Consider the following 14,096-nt stretch of genomic DNA (forward strand, 5'->3'; position numbering starts at 1 on the left):
TAAAAACACCACTTAGTTACCCGAGAGAAAGTGACGGAACATGGTCTTGAACCCGAGCCTTCCAGGCGAGAAGCGAGCGCTCTACCACCTTAGCCACTGAGAACTGCCAACACTGCACGCTATCTACTGTGAAATTAGGAAGTATCTATAGCCAATATCATACTATTGGCAGCTCTGCTTAATTTTAAGATCACGCCTATCCTAATTACACACAGAAAAAATTTGGCTTTAGCTAACTTTATGATAAGACCATTTCTCGGAGACAGCCTGAAAAAATCTTGTTTTGAGCATCTTATCTGTATGTTTTACAAGATAGTTGTTGCACAAAATTTTATATACTGCGTTTGTATTATACAACTTTTATATTTTATCTCTTCCCAATTGCACAATTAGGTTAAGTTTTTTGCTATTCTGGAAAAGTACTTATAAGAAACTTTTTTTATAAAATTTTGTTTTTCTGAACATATTAAGGAAATATGGTAACCTAATAAAATTGTTGTTTTTGCATGTGTTATCTTAACAATTCAAAGGTTCTTTAGTGTTAATTTTCACAAGTCTTTAATATATGTATACATACATACACACATACATATATATACATATATATATATAACCTAGTAAACAAGGTTATAAAATAATACTGTCATCATTCGTCGCAGAGTAATAACATTAAATTATAACATTATATTATATTTATATATATATATATATATATATATATATATATATATATATATATATATATGTATACATATAAATAGATAAAGTTTGTGGGATATTTATTTTCTTGTAACATCTGTCTTATAATCTTAATGTTATCACTATGCAACGAATGATATGACAGTATTATTATATTATAGCCCTTTGTACTAGGTTATCCATGTTTTTTATTTTCTGTTGTCTCGTATAGATTGACGTAAGATTTAAGTCTCTTTCTAAATGTTCTCAATGGAACCAATTTGTTTCTATACTATTATTTTTTTTCATTTATGTAATATGTGACAAATTAATTTTAGCAATTGGATGTCTTTTAACAAGTAAATTGTCAATGTTTGTTATAATTATTAGAGTTTTCAAAAACAATACTGATACTATCCTTCCATTTCCAACCTATTGAGTTATAAAAATATGCAGAAAAGAAGAGAGGATCCATACTGTATTTGTTTTGTAAACTTTTTCAATAAAAACCAACATAATCATCAAGTAGCTGATTTGTTAAAAGAGAAGAGATTTATGACCACAGGGGTGTGCTAAATGTTTATTGGTAAATTTTACTGTCAAAGAGAATCTTGACACTTGAAGAATGTGGCAATGTGGCATGCACGACTTTAAAGTCTCTTAAGAATAAAATCGCATAAAATATTCATAAACAATGATACAATATCCAACGCGATCAATACATAGTTGTCAGAAATATTTATTTTTTTAATTTTCATTATCAAATCTGCACTATTGCTTCTGTTGGAGTTTAATTGTGGTATACAGTGTTTTAAAATATCGTAAAGTATTTTTTCAAGATAGTGAGTTTGACTGTTAATAAAATAGATAATTAATCTTAATGAAAAACTAATTTTATATATGTTTGGAAGGTCGTAGTTGTGCAACTTTTAATTCATTGCCACAGTCAAATTTTTTTTTGTGTTCGATAATCCTATCGTCCAGCCTATTTCCTATATATCCTGTCCCTACCGTAGACAAGCATTGTGCTGAGCAGCAACTGCCAAACCGACACCTGCAGAGCTGAGGTTGTATAGAGTCAGGCCAAGTCGGATAGTCGGGCAGAGTAAACGTTGTATAGAAATACTAATAAGTTCTGAGTTATTAATAAACTCAAATAAATGCTTGGATGTATACTGATTGCCAGCTACCTCTCCTATCCACTTAGCCCTATAGTAAGTCATAATAAAGAATAATTTTATATGTGCCATGTCTTGCCACTGACTGCAAGGTTAGCAAGGCACGACACATCACATGTGGTTTTATCAACTCTACTTTGCCAAACGCTCCCTCAATCTTTATCAAAGGTACTGCTCACTGTACAAATGTTTATCCCTCATCTGATAAAGATCTACCTCAATTGACTAAAGCAAGAAAGAAGATAGCAGGCTTGATTAAAGAGTGGCTTATGTGAACAAAAATTTTCGATATCTATAATGATAAGTATAGACAACAACGGAGGCTATTGTTTAATTATTGTTAAATTTAATATTTGATAATGGTATATAAGTTTTTATAAAGTTTTCTCACTTTCATACTATGGGTGAATTTAATAAATTTTTCATTTAACTTTGAAGAAAAAAAAAAAAATTTCTCAGCAAACACACTCGCCATCTACTACATATTTGGGCCTCGCCTAGTTTACCTACTAGCCATGTTAAAAATGTCAGTATTGCAAGTCTTATTGTTGAACCAATTTTAAAGAGTTTTTGTCGTTCCTTGACTTCATCGGTGTTTATTACTGTTGCCACCGGTTTGTATGGAGTCTTGGTTTGTTCCGGTGAAGTGGCACTGACTCCTATTTCCCGCCTCCTCTGGCGTTTCCCGGCCTCTCCGTATTACATTTAGGGCACTTATAACGCTTGTCTCCTATCTTGTCGCATTTGGTACAATATCCTGGTAGAGATAATCATTACGCCAGTGTCCAACATTTCGGCAAATAAAACATAAACGGTCTTTATTTTTTGTAACTGCATTTTCACCCGTATTTTTCATGTTATGGACGGCTGATTTTTTTTCTTTGGAGGCTGATGCTTGTGCATTTTGGTGCCTTTCTGCTATTGACTGCTATTTCTGATATTCTCTGTCTTGCTGTTGGGTTAATTCAACATTCTGCCCAACAGCAGAAAGTCGTTAAAGCTGCCCATTTGCGCTCTAGGAATCCTACCACGATAGTATGGGTAAAGGTTCCTGTAAGTCCGATTAATTTGTTCGTAGAGCGGCAGGGGTGACTAAATTTTATCCATCAGGGTTCGCAGATTTGACAGATAATTGGCAATATCTTCATGCAGTGCCTGTGTACGTTTCTCCACTTCTTTGTGTACCCTACCCTGTAAGTCGTATATTCCATACTGCAACTGGAAAGCAGTGATAAATTCGCCTATCGTATGCCAGTGGTATTTTTCTCGCCAGAATCAATTAATGGTTTCCGCGTCAAATACTGCTAGTAACACTCTTAACAGTTCCTCTAACGATATGTTGTATGTTGTCACGCATTCCCACAACCACGTCAAAAAATCTTCCGGGTCGTCTTTAGCGCGTCCACGAAATTTCACATTCCAGCGAGCCAAAAGGTCTAGCATGTATCTTTCGCACCTAATTTGTGATTCGCGTTGTTGTGTTGACATTTGTGCATTTGCTCCTGGCAACCCCTGTGGTCCATGTATAGCATTCGTATGGAACCCCCCCCCTTTATACGAAATCGCTACTCGGGACCGAACGGTAAGTATTTTGGGTTCCTGGGTTGGATCGTTGTTCGTACGCAGGGAAGTTATAGGGAAGTTGTGGCTGTGTATGTTCACCCGTGGTTGGCTAATGCTATTCGTTGTTAGTAGTTGTATACTCGCATGATGTCTTAGTGAGTGCAAGGGTACGTTTACTTGAGGTGTCATGCTGGGATTATACGGATGAATAGTTGAGTGCGCTTGGGGTATATTCGAGTTGTACTGGGGTAAGTTAGGCATTTGGGATGCCACCGTGGGGTTATACCCACCTCCTCTTTGTACATGGCGGAGTGTGTCGCAGTATCACGGTTGTGTGTTATAACCGTTCAACCAGTTGTTGGGGCTTCTGGATGGTCATTTGTAGAATTTTCGTTTGACCATGTTACCCGACGTTCGCTCGCATCGCAATTTACCCTGTTCGCGGCTCCCAAATTTTTTTGGTGGCCATTGTTACCGAGTGCCCAAGTTTCCCCGTCACCCCTTCTTACTTCTGCCCCTATATTTTCTCTAGAAGCCCCACTTGCCCCCATCGTGGATGCCAAGTTAGCCCCAGAGTTAAGTAACGGATTTGCAACCAACACGTTGGATGGTCTATTCATGAGATTTTAAATTGCATCTTCTTTAGGCCATTCGTATGACCTTCTGTAGGATTGCGATTCCTCGTATGTGTGCGTCAACTTTTGTGCATCGCGCACCACCGATTCCATTTCATCTCGATTGTCAACTGCTTTTGCGTTATCGAGACCACGACGCCCTTGCTCGCTTACAACTTCACGGAATTGCCGAGGTGCGGCTGTCGAGGTGTTGGTGTGTTCGCCATCTGCCACGCTAGTGTTCGTCGTCAATGATTCGTTAGGTACGAATCTGGTTTCGCGGCGTTTTGGCCTCTCCGCTGTGTCTGAAAGCTCCATGGCCGAATTATTTCTATCTATTTGCGTAATTTTGTCTATGTCTCTGTTCCATGTATTAACTGTTGGTCCGATGTATTTTCTATTTAAAAAACGCTGCAACCGATCCCTAGCTTCTGTTACGGTCCCATTACTTGTCAATCCTAATAATATTAAATATTGAAATACTTCCCCGTCCGTAATTTGTTCCTTAATTTCTGCGATTACTCTTGTTATCGTCTCATGGCTTGATGCCTGTAGTTCGTTCCCCCCCCCGGTCATGCTTCCACTAAAGGAAAATTCCAAGTCCTCTAGTGAAACCGTCATGTTTATGTGTATGTTGTACTAGAGGTTACCCAAAATAAAGCCGGACGATAGAGAGTATACCGTACGTTTGTAGCACTTTGTTTATACTGTACGGCTACTGTAGGGCTCTATTCGAACAATTTTTTCAAAATACCGTATTTTCGTACTAGCAATTTACTATACGAATGTAAACACTGTAACTTTTACTTCGTGTCTTAGAAACTACCCTATATACCATTTACTTTGAGTTATGACTATTGATACCGTACAAGGTCACGCCTCAAAATAAAAGGAAGATACTTTATTATTATTTTATTGCGCGCAAGCAAGGGCAAAACGGTAGTGCAAAAACGAATGACCAACAGACAATAAAATTTTCAAACACAATAGATATTTAAATATGACACACTGTGCATCACAATTGCACATTTTATATTATAAACACAGCTTGCCATCAGGATTCATGTAGCGATACAGCAGGCGATCATATCCCCTATACATACATTACATACATGTGAAATTATCACAGAGGCCAGGCAGTGCACGTAAGCTAACCTACCTGCCTAGGCATACGGCGTGCACACACAATGGCCGCTTAAAGCACTGCGCCGAGCAGTTGCCTGTACAACTAGTCGAGCGCCATGTGATGTGTCGTGCCTTGTTTATCTTGCAGTCAGCAGCAAGACACGGCACATATAAAATTATTCTTTATTATGACTTACTATAGGGCTAAGCGGATAGGAGAGGTAGCTGGCAATCAGTATACATCCAAGCATTTATTTGAATTTATTAATAACTCAGAACTTATTAGTATTTCTATACAACGTTTACTCTGCCCGACTATCTGACTTGGCCTGACTCTATATATACAACCTCAGCCCTGCAGGTGCCAGTTCGGCAGTTGCTGCTCGGCACAATGCTTGTCTACAGTAGGGACGGGATGTATAGGAAATAGGCTTACCGTTCTTTTGCTTCAGCAGGGGTCTCTCTGTAGCACTATCCTTTGGCACCGCGAGGTCCGACGAGCAGGGGTTGGCACTCGAACCCAGCAGTCCTTGACAGCGTGAGTGTGAAGGTCGTAGTGGCAGTCCGGGTAGCCAACAGCTAGCCGTTTTTGTGCGTCTCCGATGGCCGCTCGGCACAGCACACAGTCGTATCTCGCACACACATCCGTAGAACTATATAATGTTGTGGAGTCCTCGAATTATACCTCCCAGTGGGAAGCAGACAAGACGGAGAGTTCCTTTCTTGTCGCCCCGCCAATTTGTGCCTCTGATACTGTAGCTATCTGCCTGTGTATGCGTCTGTGCGCACACACACCCGCCGCTGCACACAGTCAAGGGCTGGCAGTGCTACCTATAGTAGGGATAAATGAAGAGATAGGTCGGTACAAGGGCCATGTGTGGCGTAGTGTTGGTGTGCATAGTGCCGCCTCTCCTCTTGTCTGCTACTATGACATACCTTCCTACTGTGACGTTGGTTTACAACGTCACTATATATAAATATATATATAAACGTAAATAAACGTGCATAAGGTGTTACATATGTAGAATATGACAACCTAACGTTTGAAAACAAGAAAAAAGCTGTATTTCGAAAGGGAAGCAAAATTGGTTAAAAATTAGAATTTTTACTAGTTTTTATAAAGGAAACTACATAAACAACGTGGACCAATCAGGAGAAGTTTGACTATGTACAAACATAACCTTATTTTTTTTCGTTTTTCGACTGTGTCGTGAAATAAACAAGTCAAAAAAAACATTTTATTTGGTATGGCAAGTTTGAAAAATTAATGTAGACTTGTACAAAATCTTCGAAAAATTTTAGTCATAACATAACCTCTCAGAATTAGGAAAATAGTGCTATCTTAAAAGGGAAGCCAGATATGCCAAAAATCACTCCACGTATAGAAAATGAGTATTGAGGTGCAAAAGTATATATTACCTTAATTTATACAAACAATCGTAATGATTCAAAAATTAATAAAAAACATACTATAAAGTCAAAGCTAGATCCTATGTGTTCTACCTATGAATTAATCAATGTGCTATCTTATACCGTGAGTTATAATAAAAATTGTCACGTGACCGACACATTCTTTTTATAATTTTTAGATTATTAAAAATTAGTTAAGTATGAACCAATTGTTATTTTAAATTACATATAATTAAAAAATGTGAATTGAATGAAAAATTAAAACTTCACAATGAATAACAGATATATATCTACTGTTCTTCTAAATCTCAATCAGATAGAGTGGACTAATTTACTGTTATGGTAGCGAAAATGAACAAAAAATTTTTATTTGTTGGATACAAAGATTTCAACAATAATGGATTATATATATATGTAAAAAGTGTTATATCAAATCCATGAATAACACATAACACACCTATTTTCTTTATGCTGATGCAGAGGTTACGCTCCCCCTATTCAAAATCAGGCAAAAATTCTTGCATGTAAACAAAGTGCTTAGAATATATATACATACATATAGCTGCTCGTAATTGGCTGAAGGAAACAGCAGAAGAGGATCATCGTTCTCTCTTTCACCTGGAAAGTGCTAATCATAAGCAGCTGTACGCATGTATATATGCTCTAAGCCGTTTGTTTACATGCAAGGATTATTTGCCTAATTTTGGTTAGAGGGAGCGCGACATCTGCATCGGCTTGAAGCGAATATAGAAAGTGAAAGTAAAGTGAGTCTCAGATGTTATGTATATAGCCGCCCAAGGCATAGCCATGCATTACATGACGAACAATTTGTACATGATTAATACATATACGTATTGTAGAAAATGTGGAAGTACTTTGAATGCACTTATGACGTGTAACATAAGTTGTATATTAAAGTCTATTTATTCTATGCATGCGCATGCTCAAATACGTAATAATATAAAAATTATCTTTATGTTAGTATCCGGTTCTTACAGACCTATTATTGTATGGTGTACTCTAGTTTTCTCAGTTTCTGTTATACCGAGTTTAGTAACATACAAGTTGGAAGTTTCACTTCTGCCGAGGATCCCGAGACCCGCACCTGGTTTTTGGATTTATTTTTTTTTTAATTTACTCTTTCACCTTCAAAATGAAAAAAATAGTTTCTTTAGCTTAAAATAAACCGGAGTTAAGACTTCTTAAAATGAGTCTTCAAGCAAAAATCACCAAAATCTAAAGTATTTGACCCTCTCTTTTAGAAAAAAGGCAGGTGTCTCTTTTGTTCAATATAAAACCCGTGAAAAAAGTTTTAGCCAAATTAAAAATAGGTTGGTCAGAATAATGTTTGGTTCGTATGAAAAGTATCCATATATGTAACAAAGCTTTGATAGCTTCGTAGTTAGCATGCTAGCTTCCTAGACAGAAAGGCTCAAGGGATTGTGGGCTCGAATCTCGTTGAAAAAAGTCGAGATATTTTTCTGAGTTTTTTTGGATGGGATAAGTACCTAGGATGCCAACAAACCACTCTATCTGATCTTGTAAGCAAAAAAAATATAAAAACAAAAAAAAGGTAAGGTCACTGTTGGTTATAAAAAAGTTTGGTATAGCAAGTTAGATAGTTATCTTTCTATTAAACTTCATAATAGTTGGGGTGTACTTAAGACGATCGCTGCCCTTACGAAAATAATTAATGTAAAAAAACATAGCAAACCATAGCTTTCTGTGATGTAATGTTAAATTTGGTTGGATTTCGGACCACAGTTACAGTTTGTTAAGTTTTGTTATGTTTGATTGTAGTCTACTACAACCGAACACATTATCTTACGATTCGTTACATATTTCTCGTGAAAAAATAACTGTAATAAACTCTAATAAACTGTAAGAAAGTGTTGTCATCTGTAATATTTTATAACAGCTTACAGTTTTTACAATTAATTACACTTTTTTATATTTTGTTATAATAAAAAACTTTTAGACACGTTTCCTTACATTTTCGAATAAAATTTGCCTGAAATAAAAGAAAACTGAGTAATTATTATGAAAAATTAGTAGTGTAATAGTACGTGGTAAATCATATAAAAACGTAAAGAAAATGTCTGAAAACGTAACACAACATACAAAAATGTAAAAAACGTCTGAAATCCATAAGAATACTACATACAGTTCCTTACATTTTCTTACATTTTCTTGCGAGTTACGGCATATTTTTACGCATGTTTACTTTTTCTTACATTTTGTTCCGTTTTTAAATTTCCGCTGGGGTGGGACCTTTAAAAAGTACCTAGTAGGATGGATAACCCAGTTTTCTGAGGGGAACTTTGTAAGGGGCTCGAACGAAAGACTCGGATATCATGCGGTCTGGGAATAATGTTGGAAGCAAAAAGGTCTCTGATATACCGAAAGCCAAAAAGAATCCTGAAAATTAAATACTACATACACATAAACATGTGGGCATGTAATGTATTTTTTTGTACAATGTGAGTGTCGATAATGTTTATTGTAATAATAATTACAATGTATTTACACATTGGTTTACGTGTACTTACTTACATGCGTATGTAAGTAAGTATTCTGTGAACATATACGTATACACATACATAACTTAATTTTGTTTTATTCAACGCAAATCATTCTGATTCATTCGCTATTATTCCAATACACTTATTGACTTATTGTTCACCTATATTATTATACATATATTTCTGCTGAAGATTCATACTAAACTCTTATGCAAGTAGATTGTGCAGACATTAAACTATCTTACTTTATTGGTTAAGCTTATGAAATAAGTAGAATAATAATCAAGTATTAATTTGTTAATTTCTATTCGAAAAAATCACAAAACTAAAGTGGAAAATTTATAAAAATAGATAATTTACTATATTGTATAAAACCCTTAATTTTTCTGAGAATCCTTTATGTATTTAATGTTAGAATTTAGTTGCAAAATTCTGTTAAGTACTGAATAATTAACAGGGAAAAATTAGTTGTACTACTTTATAATTAACTGTACTTAAGGAGTGGCAGTACACTACTCGAGGATTAACTTCACTTGGCGAGTGGTGGTACACTACTGAACTGAAATCCTCGTGCGGTCTAATATGAAAGGTTTCACAGAAAGCTTTCAGTTTTATGACAATTAACTATGATAGTACTTACAATACATACTAACCATACATTTTAAACTTCGTAGCTCATTCCGGTGGTATTTCGATACCCTTACAACGTCACAGAGTACAAGGTCGGCACTGTTCTAAGATAGCAAAGTTCCTTTGTAATTACTTATTGCTTCATCATGTATCCGCAACGTTTCAATTGCTTTTTATTACTGTCACAAAACATACGATTCAGCACTTTAAATATCATTGATGTTTCATTGGAAGTGTAGCCTAATATTAAGGAATCAAAGAGCTGTCATTTAACATTATTTACAAGCTCTGCCTTGCTTCTATACGCTTCATTCAATGTTTTAACATCACCCTACTTTAAGTAGTTGCTTACTCATTAATGTGTACTTGTGCTAGGGAGTTGTGAGAATCTTACTCGCAGTAAAAGCACTTATATACAGGATCGTATGATATCTTGTAAATAATGTCGTTTGACGTAAGTTTTCCTAAAAACTAAAAACAAAAAAAAAGCAGTTGACAGTAGGTGCTTGGGTATTTAAGTTTGTAGTTATACTTCTATGGCATTGTATGGCAGACAATATATAAATATAAAAAACTTTCTATGCAATGAAATTGTGTACGAAGGTGGTGCAATCATCGTTAGAATGAGTACATATACGTTAATTGTGAGTAGTTTCAATACATTTTATTGTAAATCAATTAATTTCAAAACTCCCGAAACTAACTTGCTCATTTATTTATAGAATAAACAACAATTGCACTCCATCATGCAACTCGATGATTTGAGCAGAATTATTTTTTTGTATATATGTGTGTGTGTGTGTGGGTGTGTGTGTCCAAAATTCTATTGCACCCACACATTAACACGTAGTTTTCTCCATACCAAGCAAGTTTAACCTTCTGTTCAAATTCATGCTTGGTGGTCCTATTAAAGAGCACGGAGTGTATTTGAAGAAAATTAAAGAACAATAAAAAATGAAAGGAATCGTTTCGTCCTCAAACGCTAGCTTGAGCTCATCAGTGTGGCGTGCTAGCGATATAGCCACAGACGAACACAACCAACACTTACACTGATACGTAATAGTATAACGCTAGCAAGATTGACAAAGAAGGTAGAAAAACAGGCATGAATTTTCAATCTTATTTAATCGTTTATTCTATGAATAAATAAGCAAGTTAGTTTCGGAAGTTTTAAGATTAATTGATTTACTATAGGCAAACACTTGAAAATTCATGCCTATTTCCCTACTTTCTTTGTCAATCTTGCCAGCGTTATAGTATTACGTATCAGTGCAAGAGTTAGTCGTGTTCATCTGTGGCTAAATTACTAGCACGCTAGACTGATAAGTTCCAGCTAGCGTTTGAGGACAAAACGATTCCTTTCCTTTTTCTATTATTCCTTAATTTTCTTCAAATGCACTGCACGCTCTTCAATAGGGCCGCAAAGTATAAATTTCAACAGAAGGTTAAACTTGCTTGGTATGGAAAAAACTGTGTGTTCATATGTTGGTGCAATATAATTTTGGACACACACACACATATATACAAAAAAATAATTTTGCTCAAATCATCGAGTTGCATGATGGAGAGCAATTGTTGTTAATATATTTTTATATTTAAAAAATAAGCAGTTATAAAGAATAGATTACGTACATAAGAAAAGTACGTAGTATAGATATGACATAGTGTGCTGCCAGGCTTGTCAGTATGAGAGTACCTGCTTTCATTAAATCTTCTTTTATTTTTAAACAACTGCCTACTCTGGTAACATCTTTAATGTGAGGCTCACATCTGTCACATACGCTGAGGCACTCATTCTGACAATTAGTTGCATAAACGACATTCACAATAGTTTTCTAGGCTTAGACAAGGCTAAGTAACATTAAAAAAATCAGTGTTATTCATAATTGTTTATTTAAATGTCAATGTCATAAAATTGCTGATTATTATTTTGTCAATAAAATATTTTACAAGTATTATTATAATGTTAACATAACTAATAATGACGCTTAAGAAAATGAGGATTCATAAAACAGTTTACTTTAACTCTACACTTTTAACCTCATTATAAGATTAATTTGCAATATATTTTTAGAATACTAAGATTAGCTTGTAATAACTAACCTTAAAAATGTGAACGTTTGATTCTAATAATGGATAACTTTTATCCTCTAGTACCACTCTACGTTTAATAGCAAAGTATTGTATGCTAGTAAAAAGTAGCTTAAACATCGCTTATTATACAATTGAAAACAATTTTGTAAAATTAGTCGCTTTGAAAATGTAATAATTTATTTATAAGATCTTGTATAAATAAGCTTTCAATAAAAAAAATAACAATTCGAAAAAAGTTTTAAAAAAATATTAAGAAACAACTATTTGTTTGAAAAATATTCTATTACAAGGAAGCTAAACAAACATTCGTTTATGTATAGGTAGAGTAGCTGTAACTGAGAGAAAGGTTTGAAACGTTAAAAAAATGTTATTCAGTTTAATGAGTAATTGAGTAACGAATATGATTTAATAATAAAACTACTGTTTTCTTGCTTCTTTGCCATAATTAAGGAAATTTAAATAAAAAAAACTTGGAATCTTAGAGCATGGCTTTTTAAATAGCCATGCTCTAAGATTCCAAGTTTTTTTCATTTAAATTTCCTCAACGAATATGATTGTTTATTTAACTAATTTTGTTAACAAACAGTTCATAAGTACTTACATTAAATGTGGGGGTGGGGTAGAGCAGAACGTAGTTTATCAGGGCCAGGGGAAGTTACATAAAAAATTTACTTTCGACACACATTTTCTGAAGGTCACAAATCTTTAATCGTTGGTTAACTTTGTAGCGCAAATCGTGCCTATATAAGTATAACTTTTAAAAGTCTTACAAGTTAACAGATCGAAGTTTACATAAATACGTATAACTATAAAAAATGAAGGTCCCTGATGTTTGAATCTTCGATTATGCCATACAATACATATGTATAATTAACGTAGTAATAACATATGTTTATATTTTGCTCGGCTAGAGATCGGAAAGAAGAGACGGCACGCAGCTTGATAGTACAGAAGTATCCAGATATTGCGTTGCCAGATGTGTCAGCCATCCCAAGTACAGCATCATTGCTGCGCTTCTACCTCTTAGCTAACGATGAGGTTAACTTTGCAAAGGTACTTGGAAAGGTGGATAACATCGAGACAATTGCTAGCAATGTGGAGCTTCTGCGATTGGCTGTTGAAAAGAATTTGCATGACACCGTTATGAGATTGCTAGACAGAAATCCACTGGAGCAGGATGATTTGATTGAGCTTGGCAGAATGGCAGTACGTTGTGGGTATTCAGAGATACTACTAGCACTCATCAAGAAGAGTCCAAGGCTTGCTGACAAGCTGCTTCTTCCAGTTTGCCAGGAGCTTGGTGTCCCAACGGGCCGCACAGATCCCAGTTTTCCGAACACTGATAAGAGACTTGAGTGCTTTAAGATTGTTATGGCACAAGAGGGCGTCAATGTACGACAGGAGGACGGTAAGTGAAATTTCGTAAATTATTCTTCTCTCTAATTTTTTTGGCTCTGCGTCTATGATGAGGATGCACATCAATTGAGTGATAAAATGGCATAATTACAAACCGCAGAAAAGTTTAAAAGATTGCCCCGACATCCCCATGCACAATTAACTTCTAAGTTAATATTTCAAATTTTTAGTCAATAACATCAGTATTAAAAATGTATGTATTTGACAGAGATTATTTTGATGTAATGATAGTTTTAACCCTTGTAATGATTTTCAGCAGAAAAATTAACGACAAAATACTTAATTCGTAATGAACAAGATGTTCAGGCCTGAAAGTTCTTCTATAGCTTTTTCTTTTATTTCATTTAACGTAAGTATGTTGACTATGGTTATAGCCGCATTATAAGCTGTTACTATTACAAACGAATATACGCTGTATATACACGCAGAAAGCTGCGTTAATGTATCGATGGATTAATAAAGGCATCACCACTGTCATTCTGATAAAATAGGTGATACCATGCTCGGCTCGTATGGTAACAAAGATTTATTATCACATGAAACGTAAAAAGCTAGCATGATAATGCGTATCTGTGCAACACAACAAAGTTTGTATTGCTTTAGACTGGACTCCAAATATTTTGGAGCTTGTAGCAGACATTCATATAAACATCTATAACATTTGTGATTATTATAGCTGCAGCATTAGTAATAAAACAATTAATTTACTTATTAGCTAAAAAGTGTAGTGAAAGTTATGTTAAAAACTCCCGTTTCAGTGTCAACTAAGAGTTGTGTGGGTATCTAAAACCAGATAAGTATACATTTTATTTGATGCTAAAGTGAACATAACATTGAGAATTGTGGCTTTGTGGATTATTTATTAT

At 35.0% G+C, this 14,096-nt stretch overlaps 1 protein-coding gene across 1 annotated transcript in view; it reads left to right on the forward strand.

Moving 5' to 3' along the window:
- The window catches only part of pain (transient receptor potential cation channel family member painless), a 255,675-nt gene that overhangs the window by 124,317 nt on the left and 117,262 nt on the right, over positions 1 to 14,096 (forward strand). Inside the window, exon 3 of the mRNA XM_014353792.2 lies at positions 12,726 to 13,222. Within this exon, the coding sequence (XP_014209278.2) occupies positions 12,726 to 13,222 (497 nt within the window). The remainder of the gene's footprint in view (positions 1 to 12,725; positions 13,223 to 14,096) is intronic.

Source organism: Copidosoma floridanum, unplaced genomic scaffold (assembly GCF_036245765.1).
Source record: "Copidosoma floridanum isolate Cflo_tuat_1 unplaced genomic scaffold, Cflo_Japanese_pri ptg000030l, whole genome shotgun sequence".
Lineage (NCBI taxonomy): Eukaryota > Metazoa > Arthropoda > Insecta > Hymenoptera > Encyrtidae > Copidosoma > Copidosoma floridanum.